The sequence below is a fragment of the Dermochelys coriacea genome, chromosome 3 (genome assembly GCF_009764565.3).
Source record: "Dermochelys coriacea isolate rDerCor1 chromosome 3, rDerCor1.pri.v4, whole genome shotgun sequence".
In the NCBI taxonomy this organism is placed as follows: Eukaryota; Metazoa; Chordata; order Testudines; family Dermochelyidae; genus Dermochelys; species Dermochelys coriacea.
Window position 1 is genome coordinate 111,211,214 of NC_050070.1, and position 22,347 is coordinate 111,233,560.

Genomic DNA, 22,347 nt, shown 5'->3' on the forward strand with positions numbered 1-22,347 from the left:
TGAAAGAATCACAGTTTTTGCATAAGGTGAGTAACCTCTTATTTTCCTGGTACGAGGATGGTAGTATAATTTTTGGTGTTTTTGTTTTCTAAAGTTTGCTTTTTTATTTGATGATACGTAACCTGTGTGAACTCTCAACTCACCAAAAATAAAGGATATAGTGTTCTGATTTGCATCTTAAGTACAACTGTTCAAACATCTATACCTTGAATATACAACCCAAAGAACAAAATTCAGGTTTGAATCTGACCTTCTTTCATTCATTTCTTATATTGATGCATGAACCTTATAGGGATCCTCAGAGTGAGAAAGCATTAGATACATTGTTTGGTTGTTTTCCATTACTGCAGTAGGTGGGCATATTAGTATAACATTCCCTTGCATATTGCACAACTCTATTAGCACAATTCAGATGATATTGAGTAGCATTAGTGGTTCATTATCATGCAGTATAGCCATGAGTTACATTACATTTCAGTTCATTAATTTTGTAAACTTTAACGGTAGGATTGGGCTGGTAAATTACCATGCCAGATACTGTAGCTATATAAATGAAACAACTCTGAGGAAAGCTGATATTCATGTTATATCACATTTTGTTAAGTCAGTTCTAGTTTTTTCCATATTCTGTAATTAGTTTTCTCTTTACATCCTCATTTTTCCTCTCTTATCTTCCCTAGCAGTTAATTGGCTGACAGAGACCTATATTTTGAAAATTATATCTGTGATTCAGAAAAAAAAACATGTTGCATATACAAAATAAGTAACTGTGCACAGAACTGCAAAGTAAACCAGCAGAAATTGCATTTTGTGTTCACAGCTGCATGTTTTATGCACAAAACCTCAAAACATTTTAAAAGAAAATCAACCTTTAAACTCAAAAAACTGAAGGCAGCACTGCAGTAATGACTTTCAAATGGCTTAATTCCCTGCATTTTAACATTTTATTAAATATTAAAATGTAAATATTTCAAAATTTTTAAACTAATTAATCTTTATTTTACCTCCCGTTTTTTTCCTTTCTGCTGATGAATGCGTGTATCTGTTAATTCTGTGACTGTTGCCATTAATATTCTCTGGGGTATGCCATATGGAGGTGGGTTTCCTTTCCAGTGCTCAACAAATGAGGTCTGTTTACCAACCTTTAAACAAGTAATAATAATAACTTGTCCTTCTGCTAGTATTTTATATCCCAAATATGAAACAAGGTTTACTTTATATCTCAGTACCCTTTCCTTAACTATCATTTTTATATTTTCCTTGGGATAACATTGGATTGTACTTCACTATCCAATTTACAGTCCAAAACTCTACGCTAACGAATAGCTATATTTGCCAAAGTGAAGCAGTTTGTGCTGCAGACACTGAACCTACAGAGAAAGATGTGATATTTCTGTGCAGTTCTCCAGTCATGAAGATGCTTTTGGCTTTTGCTGTATGACATAGTTGGGGGGGGGAGTTGCATTTTGGCATATTCAGCCAACTCTTGGATAACTTCTTGGCTTATGTGACCTCATCTAATTAATAACGTCTTTTAACCTTTTTATTGTAATTGCTTGTTGTTTTCTTTTACATCTAGTTTCAATCTTTTTGAAATGATGCCATATAGACTAGCTTTTCTTTCTCTGTCAAGTCACTTGAAATCGGAGTCTACATTTCAATTCTTTGATTGGCTCTTCTTATATCGATCTGGCTTGGGTCATCTCTAAATCAACTTTCTGCAACAGAGTCTGCCTCTATGGTCATTTTATGTTTCACATAGAAGTCATTAAGGAATTGTATACTCCCCAAATTTGTGTCTGATCTTTGTCAGTTTCATAAGAGTAAAATATCCCAGCTCATAATTAATAGCCTTATATTAGCGTATCTTTCACATTTATCTATAATCTGTGCCAAAACCTTTTTTTCTCCCTCCTCCTCCCATATAAAAGCAATTTGCAGTGCTGCTGGGCCCATCGTGGGGAAGCACCATCACCTGATTTAAGTGCTTCCTCTGCAGCCCGCATGACAATTAGAAAAAATTCAGTTTTTGCTTAAATTGGCAGAATTTTCCTATAAGATTCATTTGCAAATTGAGAGGAACTGAAGGAAGTAATTGTTCCTCCTTTGGTGTGATACAACTTTTAACACAATAAAACATTTAATGAAACCGCAAGAGTCACATTTTACCAAGACCTGGCCTGATACTTTTATTAAGTGCTGCTGTGTGTGCTACATGTCCCCGCTCTGTGCCCAGTTCTCGGAGGGCTTGAGTCTGTTACAACCCCTGCTAGAATGTCTTGGCTTATTATCTCAAGCTGTAGCATGCTTTTAGCTCTGGAACTTGGAAGTCCCCTGTTGTGTGCTCAGTATGTCAGCGAAGGTAACAGCCGTCACACCAGTACTTAGATCAGAAGACATCAGCTCTACTTCTTACTGGGCATACTCAGATTCTTAATCATAAGTCTTGGCATAGTCAAGCTCATCCTAACATTGCATTGTTTTATTTGCGGTCACCCCATACTAGTAACAGGAGTCCAGATCTTCAAAGGCGTATTTTAGGCATCTAACGTTCATTGAAATCAATGGTACTTAGCATGTTAGTGCCCTGGAGGATCTGTTTTAAGATGCCTTCCTTTAGCCATCTATAATGTTAAATCTTAGCAGTTGCAGGATTAATTTGCAAATGCATAATGTAAGAAAAGTTCCTTCCTCTTCAACAGGGCTCGCTAAAATTGGAACATTTTGGATATGCAGTTTCTTCTCCTGAATTTCTAGTTTTTGCTCTAAAAAACAATCTTGTTTTCAAGTCAGTGTTTGGTTACAGTCTCATTTTCTTCTATCATATTTTCACATACCTCAGTTCTTGGTTTTGTCTGTACTGTGTTCCAGGTCTGACATAAGCCAACTTATGTCAAGTTTCCCTAGTTTCAAGGAAAGATTTTTTTACCTTACATTGTAATGAGGACAAGGAGCTCTGCATTGCCTTCTCTTTTTCATCAAATGATAAGCGTCTGTGTGGAAGGGAGTAGTTAACATTGTACACTGTGACAGGGTCAGGCCAGATAGGTACAGGAGAGTGATAGAAGGCAGATATATTAGCCCCAGATTAAGTAGGTCCCTTTTCCCTGGGTAAGGTAACAGGGAAGGTTCCACAACAATCAGGAACTTTCTGGAAACAATTAAGGTAGACAGGCTGATTAGAACACTTGCAGCCAATCAAGAAGCTGCTAGAATCACTTGAGAGGCAAGCTAATCAGGGCACCTGGGTTTAAAAATGAGCTCACTTCAGATTGTGGTGGGCATGTGAGGAGCTGGGAGTAAGAGGTGCAAGAAGCTGAGAGTGAGAAGGCCTTACTACTGGAAGACCGAGAAGTACAAGCATTATCAGACATGAGAAGGAAGGTCCTGTGGTGAGAATAAAGAAGGTGTTAGGAGGAGGCCATGGGGAAGTAGCCCAGGGAGTTGTAGCTGTCACTCAGCTGTTACAGGAGCCACTGTAGACAGCTGCAATCCACAGGGCCCTGGGCTGGAACCCGGACTAGAGGGCAGGCCCGGGTTCCCTCCATCCCCCCAACTCCCTACTTGATACTGGAGGAGTTGACCTGGACTGTGGTTTCCACTAGAGGGGAAGGTCTCTGGCCTGTTCCCTGATCCACTAGGTGGATCAGCAGAGACTGCAGGGATTGTTCTTTCCTTTTCCCCATGCTGGCCAGTGATGAGGCGAACTGAATGAATGGCAGATTTGAGCCACGAAAGTGGCCAAACTGCGGGCTCCGAGGTGAGCAAATCCACCAATAAGCACAGGACTCACCAAGGCAGAGGAGGAACTTTGTCACAACACGTTTATTGATATTGATTGTGTGGATGAAACAAGTCATCTTTTTCCATTTGATTTTTACTTTCGTACATTTTTCTTTTCTTTTCAAAAGCCATAGCCACTGTCAGGTCATTTTCCTCCTGAGAAGACTTAACCAGAAAGTCCTAACAAAGTTAGAATATATTTGCCACACATGCATACAACTGTAGCTGTTTTCCAGGTCAGGTTCTCCAATTCCTCTTCTTCAGCTTATATCATGGTAACCTTTGTATATGTTAATATTTGAAATATGTGGAAAATTCAAATGTAAGAACAAAACACATTGTTTGTCATACCAGCTGAGACCACTGATCCATGTAATAAGATATCCTTTCCTGCTGTGCTAGTCAAATATATGTTGGGGAGGCAAGGAAAAAAACACAGTACACTTAGCTAGATATATGCAATACTCTAAATGCAGGCTGTGAAAAATTCCTTCCTGACATCTTCAAGTTTAAGCCTGAAGCAAGGAATTTGATATGTGACAGAGACAAATATTTGTGGTATTCACATTAGAAGTAATAGTCACCCTGTTTACACTGATGCCCCATGGTCCCAGTTGGGATCAAGATTATGTGCTATGCAAACATGTAGAAAGACAGTTTCCATTCCCATCCCAAAGAGCTTACCTCCTAAAAAACCCAAACATTAAAAATGTATTAGGGAAAAGAAGTACAGCATGTAAACAAGAGGCCAGGGTGAAAGTTGGCATGCAAATTAATCTGGTGTAATTTTGGTGGGGATGATGGGGTGAAAAGAGAGAATGAGGAAAAAGGAGGAGATGAGGTTGCTGGAATAGGGAAGGTGAAGTGAGGAGAGAGAGAGAAATGGGAGAACAGAGAGGAGGAGGAAGTTGGACAGGCCCAGGAGGTGGGATGGACATGCAATTGTCATAGTCTCAAACTGTCCAAGCAGAGATACTACTCGGGTATTTTTGAGGCTAGATCTGGGGGGGCTGGGGCCTTTCATAGGCCATGCTGAAAGCTCCCCTACTAGTTCTAGCCATGTAGAAAGCTGGAGGCCTCTGGTGTACTGAAACCCATCTGTTGGACCAGTTGTTTCTAGGTAGCTCAGAAATCATTGATTTAAAAACTAAGTCAATGTTATTTTAAATTATTAGTTAACATTTTTTCTGTTGATGCATTGCCTTGCAGCTAGCCCCCTCTGTATCTTGAACTCACTTAAATCAAGGTAATGTCAAAAAACTTTGAAAGAGAGAATAGATTTTTTTTTAAATCCTTTAAATGGAAATCTGTCAAAAAGCAATAGTATATTAAACGGTTTGTGTTGGCCATGGTATAACCCAATTTCTTCGGCATTGTAGACAATGACTTGTGTCTCACAATCCATGTAGGCTGCATTGTTATTCCAATATACATTTCTAGCACAGGAAATGTGTACATTTTACCAACAATAATGATAGTTGACACTCTTAGAGAGCCTTATAGACCTAATCCAAAGTGACCACGGAAGCCAGTGTAAGTCTTTCTTGGCCCCATATTGGCAAAGCACTGTATAAACGTCGATAAATCAAATTTGAACTAGCCACAAATGTCTCTTAATGTCTCAAAGTTGTTAATATGTTAATTTCAACATTACAATAAATATTTTAGAAAAATATAAATGCCTCATAGTTGATAAGTAAAACTGAAATCTGCAACTTGGGCTAAATATAGCAGGGGAAAACCTTTGAGTCATGGTTGGGTAAGCAACTCAGTGTGGGGGATTTGTTTCAACAGCTGGTTTGTCCATAAATTTAAATAATAATCAGGATAATTTGGAGAGCAGCTTCAAAGTTTTGTTTTTAAGTTGGCAGTGAAACCAGAGGGCAAGATTCTCAGTAGGTATAAATCACCGTGGTTCCATTGAGTGTTAATTTGCATCAGCTAAGAAATTGGCCTGAAATCCAAAACAATAATAATGCCTAGATTTACATTAGGCCTTTTCTATATAAACATCCAGCACAAATGCTTGATCCCAATAACTACATTCAACCTGTCCAGCCATTCAATGCCCTTATCTGGCAAAAAAGTTTTTAACAAAGAGGGGCAGGGGAGGGAATCATAATTTTAATATAATAATTCATACATAGATAATTTTGCAGAGACAGGTAACCGTTTTCAAGGCCGTTTCCACAGTTCAGAACATAAACCCAATTCAGGAAAGCACTTAAATACATGCCTAAGGGTTTGTGGAGTTAGGGCCATAGACCCTTCTCAACAATCATATGTGTTTTTACAGCTCTACAGAGGTTGCTTTTGCTTGTGTGTGTGTCTTTGTGTACCTTGGCTCTAAGAGGTAGGATATACTGTATTAAGTGTTAAGTATCCAAAAATAAATCTGTAAAGCTGTTGCATTCTTTAAAGTGAGCAACCATCATATCCATCTAGGATGCTCTCAAGCAGCTTTATCCGCTGTGCAGTGTGATAAAAGTGCTACATAGTCTCTATATGAAACTGAACCACAGCAATGTTTGAAAAATACTCCCCTTAGCAAGACAAAATGGCTGAGGTAATATCTTTTATTGGACCAACTTTTGGTGGTGAGACAGAAAAGTTTTTGAGCTTATACAGAGCTCTTCTTCGGGTTTGGGAAATGTACTCAATATCACAGCTAAATACAAGGTAGAACAGATTGTTTAGCATAAGTAGTTAACACAGATTTCAAGGGACCATTCAAGATGAAGTGATGCATTACACCTCTCTAGTCATAAGGGAAAAGGCTGGGGGCAGGGGAGGAGAGTTAAGTGGGTTATAGATTGTTGTAATAAGCCATAAATCTAGTATGTCTATTCACTCCATGATTTTTAGTGTCTAGTAAAGTTATGATTTTAAGCTTCCAGGCTTGTCTTTTGAAGGTGTTATGCAGGTTTCCTTTGAGGACGAGTATTGAAAGATCAGAAAAGTGTTCACCCACGCATGGTGTGGTGTTTGTCTTTTATCATTTTTCTGTGTGAGTTCATTTGTGAGTGTAACGATTGTCTTGTTTCACCCACATTATTGTTGTTGGGAGCATTTAGTGCATTGGATGAGGTACACCACAAGTTGGGATAGGCATGTGTAAGACCCATGAATCTTGAAAGGTGTGTTGAACATTGTAGCTGTGAAGATATGTCTACAAGTTTTGCATCTGTTGTTCTGGCAGTGTCTGGTGCCACTTTGAATTGGTGGGTTCTGGTCTGAGGGGAGCTTCCTTCTGTATAGGTGCCAGCGTGGGGTGGTAAGTGACAACTAGGGGTGTGTGGTCGGAGTGGTTTTTATTTCTGTATTGAAACTGGGATACTTGGGTGGCCTGTTCCATGATGCGATCTTCTACTTTGATGGCATGTCCTTGTTTGATGAAGGCAGTTTTAAGCGTGTTATGATGTATATCCCGGAATTTCTCCATGGAGTATATTCTGTGGTACTCGAGTGACTGGCTGTAGATAACAGATTTCTTGCTGTGTTTCAAAAGATGATCCTGGGAGCTTATATTCATAACTGTGTTAGATATTAAAAATCATGGACTGAATAGAGACACTGGATTTATAGCTTATTACAATAATCTATAACCCACTTAACCCCCCCCCAACCTTTTATTTTACCTTTTTCCTCCCTCACCTTATGACTGGAGAGGTGTTAATGGGCCTCTTCACCTCGAATGTTCCCTTGAAATACGTGTTAACTCCTTATTCTATAGAATCTGTTCCACCTTGTATTTAGCTGTGATACTCTGCGTACATTTCACAGACCTAAAGAAGAACTCTGTGTAAGCTTGAAAGCTTGTCTCTCTCGGCAACAAAAGCTGGTGCAATAAAATATATTATCTCACTCACTGTGTCTCTCTAAAGCAAGATGGACATTACTGTTGAGGCAGATTAATGGGTAATGCTTGGGATTACTATTATTGAGATCCTTTTGTCCTTTCCTTCAGCTTATGATACCTCCTGCCATCTTGCTCCTGTTAGGGCACTACTAATTTCTTTACTCTTTCATTACTCTGTCGACAGTATATGATTTGCAACTTCTGTCATTGGTTTGCTTCTTCGTGGTAAACTGAGCTGTCAAAAGTTGTGCAAGAAATAGGGTTGTCTCCTTTCTAGAGTTTCTTCTGGTAATGTTTCAAATCTGAAATGCAAATTTCTCTGAGGATTGCTCCTTTGTTGTTATAATTATTCTTGACATCTTACCTTGGAAGGAATCTGACCAATATTGTATTTCTCTGAAGAAGCTCATAACATGATAGGCAAGATGTCAAAAATTATTAGTCCAACCAATGGTTTGACTTCAGGGAAAAATATGCTTCAGACACAATAAAGCTTACTTGCAACTATTCCTCTTAAGAATCTTCCTCTAGGACAACACCCCAAAAACGTAATTGTTGCTGACATATTGAGAAGGCGGTTACTTTCCTGAGCATTTAAACAATGTGTTTGAGTATTTTGTAAGCAATAAATTGGCACAGGGAAGCGCCACTTTACGATGCTTTCACTCCTTCAAGCTTAACGCTTTGTTTTTATCAGAATTACTTTGTTCTATGAAGAAGGAAAATAACAAGTGTGCTGAAAGAAGATGAATCTAGCTATTTCAAATGCAGAACATTATTTTCAGCTGTAGAGTTCAGAGATTAATCCATGCCCTTAGAAGATTGAACAGCTGATCAGAATAGTCTGAATCCAAATAGTTGTGTCAAAGTGAATATTGCTTCCTGTCTCTAGTGCTGCTTGTATAATAGCTGTTCTGACATTTGGCAGCCTAGTACCCATTTTCCCTCCAGTTTGCTAAATTCTAAAATCAGATGATTACTCTTGAAATTGCAGAAAGATCAATTTCTGTGTGATATATTTTTTTAAAAATATTATTTTTCCAAAGGTACAAGATGTAATGACATCTTGGGTTTGTACTCTTACTGAGAGACAGGCGAAGAATTCCTGTAGCTAAGAATTCCAAAATCATCACCTCGAGGAGAGGAATCTTCACAGTGCTTCTGTAGAGGCATGCAAACTCCACTTACTTGTTAGTGATCGCCATACAATAAGGTCATTTGTGATGCACCTTTGAAAACGTCATTTATACTCTGCCTACTAACCCATCTTACTACTCACAAACAAACAAAAAATCACTTAATGTAAATGTGTGCCTAAGTGTTTTGCTGGATAGGGATGGATTTAAACAGATTCTTAAAGTTAAGCACATGCTTTAGTGCTTTGCACAATCAGGGTCTTAATCTCCAATGTATTATGAAGTTTCAAGGCAAGAAACTGATACATTTTGTACCATTCAGTTGGAGAGTTTCCCAGCTTTCCGAAAGCTTACAGCCGTTTAAGATCCAGAATTGTCTCACCTTAAAACTACAACACCCATGTATATGTAAATTTAGATAAGTCTTCCAGTATTTATAAATTTTCTTCATATAGTACAGTTGGACTCATGATACAGAGTCATTCTGACTTTATAGGCAGAGGGATACAAAACTCACTAAAACATTCCTAAAACATTTTCTGTAGAATGTATGGATTGTTGGAGAATAATTGTACTGGGTTGCAAAGGCTTTCCTGGCACTTCTTTAGGGTTGCCTGCATAATTCAATAATAGCTTCATCATTTGTGAGTAATAACAAGGCCATCCTCACTAAAACTTTGTTTCATGTGCACATGCATTACAATACAATCTCCGATTACAATCTTTTATTCTGTATGATGCTTAGCACAGTCAGGTGTTTGGAGTACTACTTTATTGTAAATAACTTGTAGCTGAAAGCCTTTTACTGTCACATGGGTATAATTCATAAAGTTGTGCCTTTAAAAAAAAAAAAAGGAGAGAGAGAGAGAGAGGGGCAAAAATGGCTTCAGAATTGGATAGTAACAGACTACAAATGCCAGTGGTGATTGAACTTGGTGATGGTCTAAACAAAAAGAGCTTTCAACCATACTTGTAGCTGTTTCCGTCGCTTCAACATTATAATCTTCAGAGTGATGTTTGGGGTTATTTTGTGTGCTGGTTGTGTTGTTGTGTGGGTAGTTGTATTGATTTGAGTGTGTTAGTGTGTGCCACCAGGAGGAGCTGGGTATGTTTAGGGTTGTTGTGTGTGCTTGTTGTATTGTTGTGCTGGGAGAGTTGTGTGAATTAGTGCAGGCGGTGAATGAGGTATGTACTATGGTGAGGGGCTATTTGTTTTGGGGATTATTTGTATATTCCAAGGCCAGAAGGGACTGTTCTGCTTATCTAGTCTGATCTCCTGTATAGCACAGGCCATAGAACTTCCCCAGAATAATTCCTAGATCAGATCTTTTAGAAGAACATCCAGTCTTGATTTTAAAATTGCCTGTAATGGAGAATCCACCATGACCCTTGGTAGATTCCTCCAATGGTTAATCACTCTCACCGTTAAAAAATGTACACCTTATTTCCAATCTGAACTTGTATAGCTTCATATTCCATATATTAGATCGTGTTGTACCTTCCTCTGCTAGACTGAAGAGCTCACTATCAAATATATGTTCCCCATGTTTTTGTCGTCATCCTTCATAATCAAAGATGGCACAGATAATCAAAGATGGTTTTATATTTTGTGAGTACACTTGTGACTAAAAAGACCAATGCATGCGTGGCAGTCTTTTCCGCATGAAGTTCATAGATAGTTGGATGTCAAGGAAGGAATTTAAAAACTGTGACTGCTGAGGCCAGGTCTATACTTATCAGGGATTGATGCTGCTGCAATTGATGCAATGATGAACAATGTAGTGGTCTAGTGAAGACCTGCTAAATCGACCGCAGAGCACTCTTCGGTCGACTCTTGTACTCCATCGGAATGAGAAAAGTAAGGTAAGTAGATGGGAGAGCGTCTCCCATCGACACAGCATGATGTAGACCCTGTGGTAAGTCGACCTACACTACGTCGACTCCAGCTATATGCCACAAGGGGCCACAACAATGGTTACCGTAACCCACCCAGCAATATTGTTAATCTATCCAACTATACTCTTAGCCCAGCAGAAGAATCTGTCCTATCTCGGGGCCTCTCCTTTTGCCCCTCCACCCCCACGAACATGATACAGTTCTGTGGTGACCTAGAATCCTATTTTCGACGTCTCAGACTCAAGGAATATTTCCAACACACCTCTGACCAACATATTAACCCACAGAGACCTTCCTGCCAATGCTACAAAAAGAAGGATTCTGGATGGACTCCTCCTGAAGGTCGAAACAGCAGCCTGGATTTCTACATAGAGTGCTTCCGCCGACGTGCACGAGCTGAAATTGTGGAAAAGCAGCATCGCTTACCCCATAACCTCAGCCATGCAGAACACAGTGCCATCCACAGCCTCAGAAACAACTCTGACATCATAATCAAAAAGGCTGACAAAGGAGGTGCTGTCGTCATCATGAATAGGTCGGAGTATGAACAAGAGGCTACTAGGCAGCTCTCCAACACCACTTTCTACAAGCCATTACCCTCTGATCCCACTGAGAGTTACCAAAAGAAACTACAGCATTTGCTCAAGAAACTCCCTGAAAAAGCACAAGAACAAATCTGCACAGACACACCCCTAGAACCCCGACCTGGGGTATTCTATCTGCTCCCCAAGATCCATAAACCTGGAAATCCTGGACGCCCCATCATCTCAGGCATTGGCACCCTGACAGCAGGATTGTCTGGCTATGTAGACTTCCCTCCTCAGGCCCTTCGTTACCAGCACTCCCAGCTATCTTCGAGACACCATTGACTTCCTGAGGAAACTACACTCCATTGGTGATCTTCCTAAAAACACCATCCTAGCCACTATGGATGTAGAAGCCCTCTACACCAACATTCCACACAAAGATGGACTACAAGCCGTCAGGAACAGTATCCCCGATACTGTCACGGCTAACCTGGTGGCTGAACTTTGTGACTTTGTCCTGACCCATAACTATTTCACATTTGGTGACAATGTATACCTTCAAATCAGCGGCACTGCGATGGGTACCCGCATGGCCCCACAGTATGCCAACATTTTTATGGCTGACTTAGAACAACGCTTCCTCAGCTCTCGTCCCCTAATGCCCCTACTCTTCTTGCACTACATTGATGACATCTTCATCATCTGGACCCATGGAAAAGAATCTCTTGAGGAATTCCACCATGATTTCAACAATTTCCATCCCACCATCAACCTCAGCCTGGACCAGTCCACACAAGAGATCCACTTCCTGGACACTCTGGTGCTAATAAGCGATGGTCACATAAACACCACCCTATATCGGAAACCTACTGACCGCTATTCCTACCTACATGCCTCTAGCTTTCATCCAGATCATACCACTCGATCCATTGTCTACGTCCAAGCTCTACGATATAACCGCATTTGCTCCAACCCCTCAGACAGAGACAAACACCTACAAGATCTCTATCATGCATTCCTACAACTACAATACCCACCTGCTGAAGTGAAGAAACAGATTGACAGAGCCAGAAGAGTACCCAGAAGTCACCTACTCCAGGACAGGCCCAACAAAGAAAATAACAGAACGCCACTAGCCATCACCTTCAGCCCCCAACTAAAACCTCTCCAACGCATCATCAAGGATCTACAACGTATCCTGAAGGACGACCCATCACTCTCACAGATCTTGGGAGACAGACCAGTCCTTGCTTACAGACAGCCCCCCAATCTGATACTCACCAGCAACCACACACCACACAACAGAACCACTAACCCAGGAACCTATCCTTGCAACAAAGCCCGTTGCCAACTCTGTCCACATATCTATTCAGGGGACACCATCATAGGGCCTAATCACATCAGCCACACTATCAGAGGCTCGTTCACCTGCGCATCTACCAATGTGATATATGCCATCATGTGCCAGCAATGCCCCTCTGCCATGTACATTGGCCAAACTGGACAGTCTCTACGTAAAAGAATGAATGGACACAGATCAGACGTGAAGAATTATAACATTCAAAAACCAGTTGGAGAACACTTCAATCTCTCTGGTCACTCGATTACAGACCTAAGAGTGGCTATCCTTCAACAAAAAAGCTTCAAAAACAGACTCCAATGAGAGACTGCTGAATTGGAATTAATTTGCAAACTGGATACAATTAACTTAGGCTTGAATAGAGACTGGGAATGGATGAGTCATTACACAAAGTAAAACTATTTCCCCATGGTATTTCTCCCCCCCACCCCACCCCCCACTGTTCCTCTGATATTCTTGTTAACTGCTGGAATTAGCCTACCTTGCTTGTCACCATGAAAGGTTTTCCTCCTTCCCCCCCTCCCCCCCCGGTGCTGGTGATGGCTTATCTTAAGTGATCACTCTCCTTACAGTATGTATGATAAACCTATTGTTTCATGTTCTCTGTGTGTGTATATAAATCTCTCCTCTGTTTTTTCCACCAAATGCATCCAATGAAGTGAGCTGTAGCTCACGAAAGCTTATGCTCTAATAAATTTGTTAGTCTCTAAGGTGCCACAAGTACTCCTTTTCTTTTTGACTCCAGCTATGTTATTCACATAGCTGGAGTAGTGTAATTTAGGTCGACTTTCCCCGGTACTGTAGACAAGGCCTCAGTCTGCTGCTGCTTATGATTCAGCCTCTGTCACGAGATCCATACAGTGGTTAATCTCAAACTGGGTAACCCTATCGTTGACTACTGCTCATCAACATGATCTGTCTGTTGCTGATGACTCACAGTTGTCAGTGTTGCAGTGTTTCAAGTTATGCTTTAGTGTGTCCTTGAAGCATTTCTTCTGGCTGCCTCATTTGTGGTTGCCCACTTTCAGTTCACCGTACAGTACTGCTTCGGCATTCTGATGTTGTCCATCCTCAACATACGACCAGCCCAGCATAACTGATGCAATAAGCATGGCTTCAGTTCCTGTGAAGTGACTGTGTTCGAGAATTTTATCGGTAACTTTATCCTTCCATTTGATGTAAAGTATGGCATACACACCTCATATATGGAATTTCTCTAGAAGCCTAATGCGATACCTAAAGTAGGGTTAGGTCTCACACACGTGCGACAAGCATGATTACTTTATTAGTAGCTTGGTTTGACGCTTACTACCATGTTGCTTCCAGACTCTGCCTAACAGTCTGCCAAATGATGAACTGACTTTGTTGATATGACTTCTCAGCTCGTTGTGTAGAGTAACAGAATTCAGCAATACACTATAAAAATTGTAACAGCATTCAGTTGTGTTGCTTATGGTGACTTTTGGTTCTTCTTCTAATGCTGGCTCCTAGATGTATTCCACACGTGAGTATGCATGCATATATGCATGCCATGCGCCCAAGTACAGAAATTCTTCAAAGCAGTGTTCGTTAACCCGCACATGTGCAGTAGCTTCCCTCAGCCTCCCAACCGAGGCAGCTTGGGTCGACGCCTCTCCAGTTTCTTCTAGCTCCACATGACCTAAATCATAACTTGTAAAATAAAACCTTTGTAAGTAGTTTTAAGTCTTAGCTTAATAGTTATCATTAGTATAGTATGTAGTAGGGCTGTCAAAACAATAAAAAAAAATTAATCACGAGATTTTAAAAAATCATGATTAATCACAATTTTAATCACACTGTTCAAGAATAATAGAATACAATTTATTTAAGTATTTATGGTTGTATTTTACATTTTCAAATATATTGCTTTCAGTGACAACACAATACAAAGTGTACAGTGCTCACTTTAGATTATTATTTTTGATTGCAAATATTTGCATTGTAAAACAGATGAGTATTTTTCATTTCACCTCTTACAAATACCGTAGTGCAATCTCTTAATTGTGAAAGTGCAATTTATAAATGTAGAATTATTTATTTATTTTTACATAACTGCACTCAAAAACAAAACAGCGTAAAACTTTAGAGCCTACAAGTCCGCACTGTCCTCCTTAGCTCATCGCTCAGACAAACAGGTTTTTCACATTTACAGGAGATAATGCTATCTGCTTCTGATTTACGACGTCACCTGAAAGTGTTCGCATGGCACTGTTATATCTGGTGTTGCAAGGCATTTACGTGCCAGATATGTTAAATGTTCGTCTGACACTTAATGCTTTGACCATCATTCCAGAGGACATGCTTCCATGCTGATGACTGGTTCTGCTTGATAATGATCCAAAGCAGTGTAGACTGACGACATTCATTTTTATTATCTGAGTCAGATGCCATCAGCAGAAGTTGATTTTCTTTTTTGGTGGTTCAGGTGCTGTAGTTTCTACTTTGGAGTGTTGCTCAGCAAGACTCCTGACGACATGTTCCACACCTCGTCCCACTTCACCTTGGGTTGAGTGCTATGGCTATCTTTAGAAATCTCACATTGGTACCTTCTTTGTGTTTTGTCAGATCTGCAAAGAAAGTGTTCTTAAAGCAAACAACATGTGCTGGATCGTCATCTGAGACTGCCACAACATGAAATGTGTGGCAGAATGCCGGTAAAACCACTGAGCAGGAGACATACAATTCTCCTCCGAGGAGTTCAGTCACAAATTTAATTAACGCATTATTTTTTTAACAAGCGTCATCAGCATGGAAGCATGTCCTCTGTAACGGTGGCCAAAGCATGAAGAAGCATACGAATGTTTAGCATATCTAGTACATATCTAAAGAGTTGTCAGACGTCAAACCGGAATGCCCAGTCGAAAAGGGTCTTGGGCAGCTCCAGTCATCATCGCTGACCAGGCTGTTAAAAGTCCGATTGGCCGCCTGCAGCAGGGCAGGCAGGGTGCCTGGCTGGCTCTGCATGGCTCCTGGGAAGCGGCCAGCATGTCCCTCTGGCTCCTAGGTATAGGATTGGCCAGGGGGACTCTGCGCACTGCCTCTGCCCGGACCGTCAGATCCGTAGTTCCCGTTGGCTGGGAACTGCAGCTAGTGGGAGCTGCAGGGCGCGGCACCTGCAGGCAGGGACAGTGCGCAGAGCTGCCTTGCCACACCTCTGTCTAGGAACCAGAGGGAAATGTCCCGCTTCCGGGAGCCACCTGGAGCCCGCACACCTCATCCCCTCCTATGCTCCAACCCCCATCCCTGAGCCCCATCCCACATTCAAACTCCCTCCCAGAGTCCCCCCGCTTCCCCCAACCCGGAGCCCCTTCCCACACCCTGAACTCTTCATCTCCAGCCCCATGCAAGAGCCTGCATCCCCAATCAGAGTCCTCACCCCCTCTCGCACCCCAACCCCCTGCCCCAGCTCAGTGAAAATAAGCGAGTGAGCGAGGGTGGAGGAGACTGAGGGAGTGGGGAGGGGCCAGGGATTAAGAGAAAAGGCAGGGCAGGTGCAGGGGCATGGCCTTGGGGAAGGGACAAGGCAAGGGTGTTCAGTATTCTGCAAATAGAAAGTTGGTAACCCTAGAATACTGTGCAACACCAGTTACATACACACCCATGACTAACACTTGACTTGTAATTACATGGTGGTTTGTTTGTATGATTTTTCCAAGCTCTGACTTATAAACATTTAGCATAGATAAAATATTCCTCCAATATTAATAGATCAGTGTGTTCTATTTCTTGTTTTTAATCAAATTGGTCCTTTTAAGCAGTTAAGTCAGGTTTCATACCACGTAAACTGTACCGCAGAGAAACATTTTGGCAGATTAAAAGGCATTTGTTTTTATAGTTCGCAAGAATTAGAAGTTTAGTTTATTGGCCTTGTGGCAGAGTTCCATTTGTTCAGGTTATTTTGCATGAAAGTAGGCAAACCCCATTGGGCTTCATGTTCATTTTTTGGATCATCTGAGAGTCTAATAGATGTTTTCTGGGACTGATCTTGTGAGGCTGTTCCCTGGGAGCCCACCTGGTTATATCTTCTGGAGCCTAAAGGACCCGTGAATTCCATTCTAGCTTTTCTACCTTGTTGCTCATTGTATACTATGCTGCTCTTCAAACGCTTCTCAATCAGATTTAAGAAACTGTTTCCAACAGATAGTGGTCACATAAATTTAATCAATTTATTTGAGCATAAGCTTTCGTGAGCTACAGCTCACTTCATTGGATGAAGCTCACGAAACCTTATGCTCAAATAAATTTGTAAGTCTCTAAGGTGCCACAAGTCCTCCTTTTCTTTTTGCGAATACAGTCTAACACGGCTGCTACTCTGAAACCTGTCATAAATTTAATCATTTACTGTTACTGAAGGCAGTTCAGTTTGCATAAAAATATATAATAAAATATTCGGGTGTATTTACATTAAATACTTAAACATGTGGGATGAGAGCTACCTCTTTTCACAGTAAGAAATAAAAGGCAGGAAAGGCTTGACTTATTCAATCTGAGGTTGGTATAGTGGTTAATGGGGAAAAAATTTACAACTCTGAAAAATGTTAATAGCTCTGCTTTCACTGTGGATTTCCACCTAGCTTTAGCTGCACTTTATGTTGACGAGCTGCTTCCAAAATAGAATTTTCTGTAGTTCAGTGACACCATATCATATACTGTTTCATGTAATTTTATAACTTGTAGTGAGGAGAAAACACCTAGAACCATTTGGAAAGAGTCATTTTGTATGTAAACCAATGGATTCCATTGTGATCTTCAACGAATAGCTGCTTTTGGAAGGAAATAGTCTTTTTTTTGTTAGGTTGGTTTTGGTTTTTGGTACTGCAGTTAGAAGCATGCTGAAGATGGTATAGCTAGAACAGATGGGAACAGTTCTATGCATTTTAAGTATAAATTAAAAAAAATTACAACTCCCTTCCTGAGGTTTTTTAGGTCACTTTCATGTAAGACCCATCGACATATTTTATGCTCTTTCTGCTGTTTCTTTAGCAGAAGTTACTAAACTCTAAGATGAAAGAGATGTTGCCATCACCATTCAAATTAAAATCTATATAGATAATGTTAAAAGCAGTCATTCCAAACAGATGAAAAATGAATGTGTGCCAGTTTGAAAAGGACAGCATCAACAGGGAAAAATAAAAAGCTTCTGAGAGTATTGATGGCTATAATTTTGTATGTTTAGGCTCTTGGGCTCTGGTGAATAGGATACTAGACTGGAAGTCATGAGACACCAGGGTTATATTCCAAGTTCAGACCTATTGTGTGACCTTGGGCAAATCACTTCACCGTTCTGTCTTTTTCCTCTCCATCCTTCCTTTGCCTGTCTTTCTATTTTCGGTTATGTCTACACTGCAGTAACACAGCTATGGCTGTCCCATGTCAACTGACTTGGGCTTGTGGAGCTTCTGTAAATTGCATAAAGTTGCAGTGTAGATTTCTGGGCTCAGGCTGGGCCCTTGGACCCTCCCAGCTCATGAGGTCTCAGAGTTTAGGCTCCATCCAGCCTGAGCTTCAGCATCTACACTGCAGTTTTTTAGCCCCTCAGCCCAAGCTCCGTTAGCCTGAGTCAGCTGATGTCGGCCAGCCGCAGCTGTTATACTGCAGTGTGAACATACACTTAGAATGTAAGCTCTTCAGGTCAGGGATTGCCTCTTACTAGGTCTTTATACAGCCTTGTACAATGGAGCCTTAGGTTTAGTTTGGGCCTCTAGGAGCTACTGTTATACAAATAAGGAGAAGTAGGATTAGTTCTGGTAACTTGACTAGGAAGCATCCAAGGAAAACTCAGGTGTTTCAGGCAGGGGAGTTCTTATGATTGAGCAGATAATACCTATTTTTTTTAAAAGCAGCATTAAATCAGTGACCGAGCATGGAGTCTGAGTAGGCAATCTCCTGCTTGTGATACTCTCTTCAGTTCAATCATACAATGGAGAGGTCATTCAATACTCGATGGCACTTTTGCAAAAGTAGAATGCGTTAGCATATACTTTATCAACATGGTCACATAAGAGACTATCTTACCCTACCAGTACTCAGACATGTAAATGGGGAGAGGGGTTAGAGAAGCAAGTGCTATAGAATACATCATCATAACTGCTTTATATAGTTAAAAGAACACAATACTTTTTTGTGAGTAGAATTGACTGTAATTGTTTCTAAACAAAATAGCTTGTTACTTTTCATGGTTTTGATTATAATTTGCTGCCTTTTTAGGCTTGTAACTTCTAGTTTTTAGTATCCATAATTTCATAAAATATAAAGAAACCTTGTGTATTCATTGTTAACAGGTTTAAGCGCTGTGGGTTTTCAAGCCAGCATAACAAATCTTGGCGATGCATTTTTCCACTATTGATGATGTAAATTTCAGGCCATTCATAGAGTATAAAATCACCAGCTTTTAGAAGTTCCCCCATATGTCCTCTTCCAGCGTTCTTTAATATATAACCCAGTGCCAATTAGAAATGTTTAATTTTATTTCTCTACTGTTCTAGACAACATCTGGAGAAGATGTACGCGACTTCACTAAGGTTCTGAAGAACAAGTTCCGGTCAAAGAAGTATTTTGCTAAGCACCCACGACTTGGCTACCTTCCTGTGCAAACAGTTCTCGAAGGCGATAACTTGGAGGCGTAAGTTTGAATGAAGCATGATCTCTGCCATGTGGTTCACAAGCCTCTTCCACCCTTAAAAAAACCATCAAAAACAAAATTAATGTGAAGCAATAGTACCAGAACCTCAGTGAGGGAATATTTTTTGTGAACCCTTTTTTATTTTATTTTAATTTCTTTGCTTGTTTTCTAGAAATAATTTTATACTTTTGGTTGTATAAATATGTTGCCATAAAGTCATGGAATTCAGCAAAAAGTGATGTTGGAATTCTATTTTTTTTTTGTAAACTTTTTTCATGGAGAACAGTTTATTTTTATTTATTTATTTATTTATTACTACTTGTCAGGAGAGGCCACTTTTAGTAGAACAAAATTAAGATGCATTGAAGAGGCAATGAGAGTAGTTCCATTAATTGACTTTCCTTTATTTCCTGAAAAGAAAAGGAGTACCCGTGGCACCTTAGAGACTAACAAATTTATTAGAGCATAAGCTTTCGTGAGCTTCAGCTCACTTCATCGGATGCATTTGGTGGAAAAAACAGAGGAGAGATTTATATACACACACACACAGAGAACATGAAACAATGGGTTTATCATACACACTGTAAGGAGAGTGATCACTTAAGATAAGCCATCACCAGCAGCAGGGGGGGGAAAGGAGGAAAACCTTTCATGGTGACAAGCAAGGTAGGCTAATTCCAGCAGTTAACAAGAATATCAGAGGAACAGTGGGGGGTGGGGGGGTGGGAGGGAGAAATACCATGGGGAAATAGTTTTACTTTGTGTAATGACTCATCCATTCCCAGTCTCTATTCAAGCCTAAGTTAATTGTATAAACCCATTGTTTCATGTTCTCTGTGTGTGTGTGTGTGTGTGTGTATATATAAATCTCTCCTCTGTTTTTTCCACCAAATGCATCCGATGAAGTGAGCTGAAGCTCACGAAAGCTTATGCTCTAATAAATTTGTTAGTTTCTAAGGTGCCACGGGTACTCCTTTTCTTTTTGCGAATACAGACTAACACGGCTGCTACTCTGAAACCTTTATTTCCTGGAATTTCAAGTGCTATAAACACAATACTTAAAATCTTAAAGTGAATGAAACCATTCTAAAACATATATGCATGGTTTCAGAGTGGTAGCCGTGTTAGTCTATATCAACAAAAAAAAATTAGGAGTATTTGTGGCACCTTAGAGACTAACAAATTTATTTGGTCAAAGCATTCGTGGGCTAAAACCCACTTCATCTGATGCATGCAGTGGAAAATACAGTAGGAAGATGTATATACACAGAGAACATGAAAAAACGGGTGTTGCCATACCAATTGTAACGAGACTAATCAATTAAGGTGGGCTATTATCAGCAGGAGGGAAAAAAACTTTTGTAGTGATAATCAGGATGGCCCATTTCAAACAGTTGACAAGAAGGTGTGAGTAACAGTAGGGGAAAAATTAGCATGGGGAAATAGTTTGTACTTTGTGTAATGACCCATCCGCTCCCAGTCTTTATTCAAGCCTAATTTAATGGTGTCCAGTTTGCAAATTAATTCCAATTCCTCAGTTTCTCGTTGGAGTCTGTTTTTGAAATTTTTTTGTTGGAGAGAGATTGAAGTGTTCTCCTACTGGTTTTTGAATGTTATAATTCTTGATGTCTGATTTGTGTCCATTTATTCTTTTGCATAGAGATTGTCCGGTTTGGCCAATGTACATTGTACATTCAAAAACCAGTCGGAGAACGCTTCAACCTCCCTGGCACAATTGCTAGTCCATCTTAGGAGTGACTAAGGATTAGAATAGCAGGGATATTTCAGCAGGTCAGGATAAAGGTGTATTGTCAAGCTATGAGGGAAGCATACATATAGTCTCTCTGCAAAGGGTGGCTGTAGCCTATGCTATCAGTAAAAGCGGCAAAGAGTCCTGTGGCACCTTATAGACTAACAGACGTGTTGGAGCATAAGCTTTCATGGGTGAATACCCTCTTCGACGGATGTTATCAGTGTTTCCCTTCATAAGCAATAAAACAACCATAAGTATTTTCTCTTTAAGAAAAACCTCTCCCTTATAGGATATTTGTTTGTTTTTTGCTATGTAATATAAAAATATTGTAGTAATAACCTTGATTTTAGCCTTTTAATTTTTCTACAAATAAGTTGTTCAGTTTCACAGGTAACTTTAAAGAAAAGTCCCAGCAATTAAATGTAAGAAATTCCAAATTTAAACAAGCCAGGCACATCTTTATATGATTAATTCAATGTGTGGTGGTGATGGTGTATTTTTTAAAACTCCCTTTTTTAAAAAAATGCTTGAATTGCTGTCCTAGCTTCCACATGGCACCTACAGCAGTCTCTGTTGCTACTGCTTTTCTGTGTCATAGATGATGCTAATGTAAATCATCTGGGCACGCTGATTGGTAGATAGTTTGTGCTTTTACACCTTATTCTTGCTTAATTGCAGTAAAGTTTTTGTTCTGTGGTTTCCTTCTATTTTTTTTTCTTCTTCTTTGCAGTCCTATCACACTCATCAGTATGTGGCCAGAGCAATATGAGTGAGTATGCACAACTCTTGTGTCTAGAAAGCTGAATATGCTGATTGTTTTCTTAATGTTGACTAATTGCTTACCTTTTTGTATGACCAGTTATACACACCTGGCCAAAAGCCCACATAACAGCCTATTTTTTGACAATTTCATCAGTCTTAATTTTTTTTTAAACCCTTGTCTCTGTAATTAGATTACATTAGATACTATTAACATTTTGGTGCTTATTTTCTTTTAATAGTCCCTCCCAGTCTCCACAGCTATTTCATGATGACACACACTCCAGGATAGAGCAGTATGCCACCAGGTAAGAAACACACAGACTTCTTATTTTAATTGCACCTCTGCATTTTGGGATTGATTCCTGCAGGGTGAAATATATGTTATGTTGAATGGACAGTATTTATTAAAAAGGCATGACTAAGTCTCATGACTTTTTAATACCCAGAGGAAAGTTAAATCTTTCCACCCCAAGAGTTGGGGAGTTATCCTAACTAAAATTTAATGATATTGAATGAAATACATACATCAAAATTGTCGTTGATCAGTATAGAATGGATAGTGTTGCAGCATTACTGTGGGATGTTTCTGCAAATGTTAGTTTCTTTCCCCTCTGCTCTCCACCTCTTA

General features: G+C 40.0%; 1 protein-coding gene across 7 annotated transcripts in view; it reads left to right on the forward strand.

Annotated features, from left to right (window-relative positions):
* The window catches only part of UTRN (utrophin), a 607,443-nt gene that overhangs the window by 530,910 nt on the left and 54,186 nt on the right, over positions 1–22,347 (forward strand). For 5 of the 7 annotated variants that reach the window (XM_038397679.2, XM_043511144.1, XM_043511142.1 and 2 more), the window contains 3 exons: positions 19,068–19,204; positions 21,688–21,726; positions 21,959–22,024. In XM_038397679.2, coding sequence (XP_038253607.1) covers positions 19,068–19,204; positions 21,688–21,726; positions 21,959–22,024 — 242 coding nt within the window. The remainder of the gene's footprint in view (positions 1–19,067; positions 19,205–21,687; positions 21,727–21,958; positions 22,025–22,347) is intronic. The other 2 variants (XM_043511143.1, XM_043511145.1) reach the window with 1 other exon arrangement.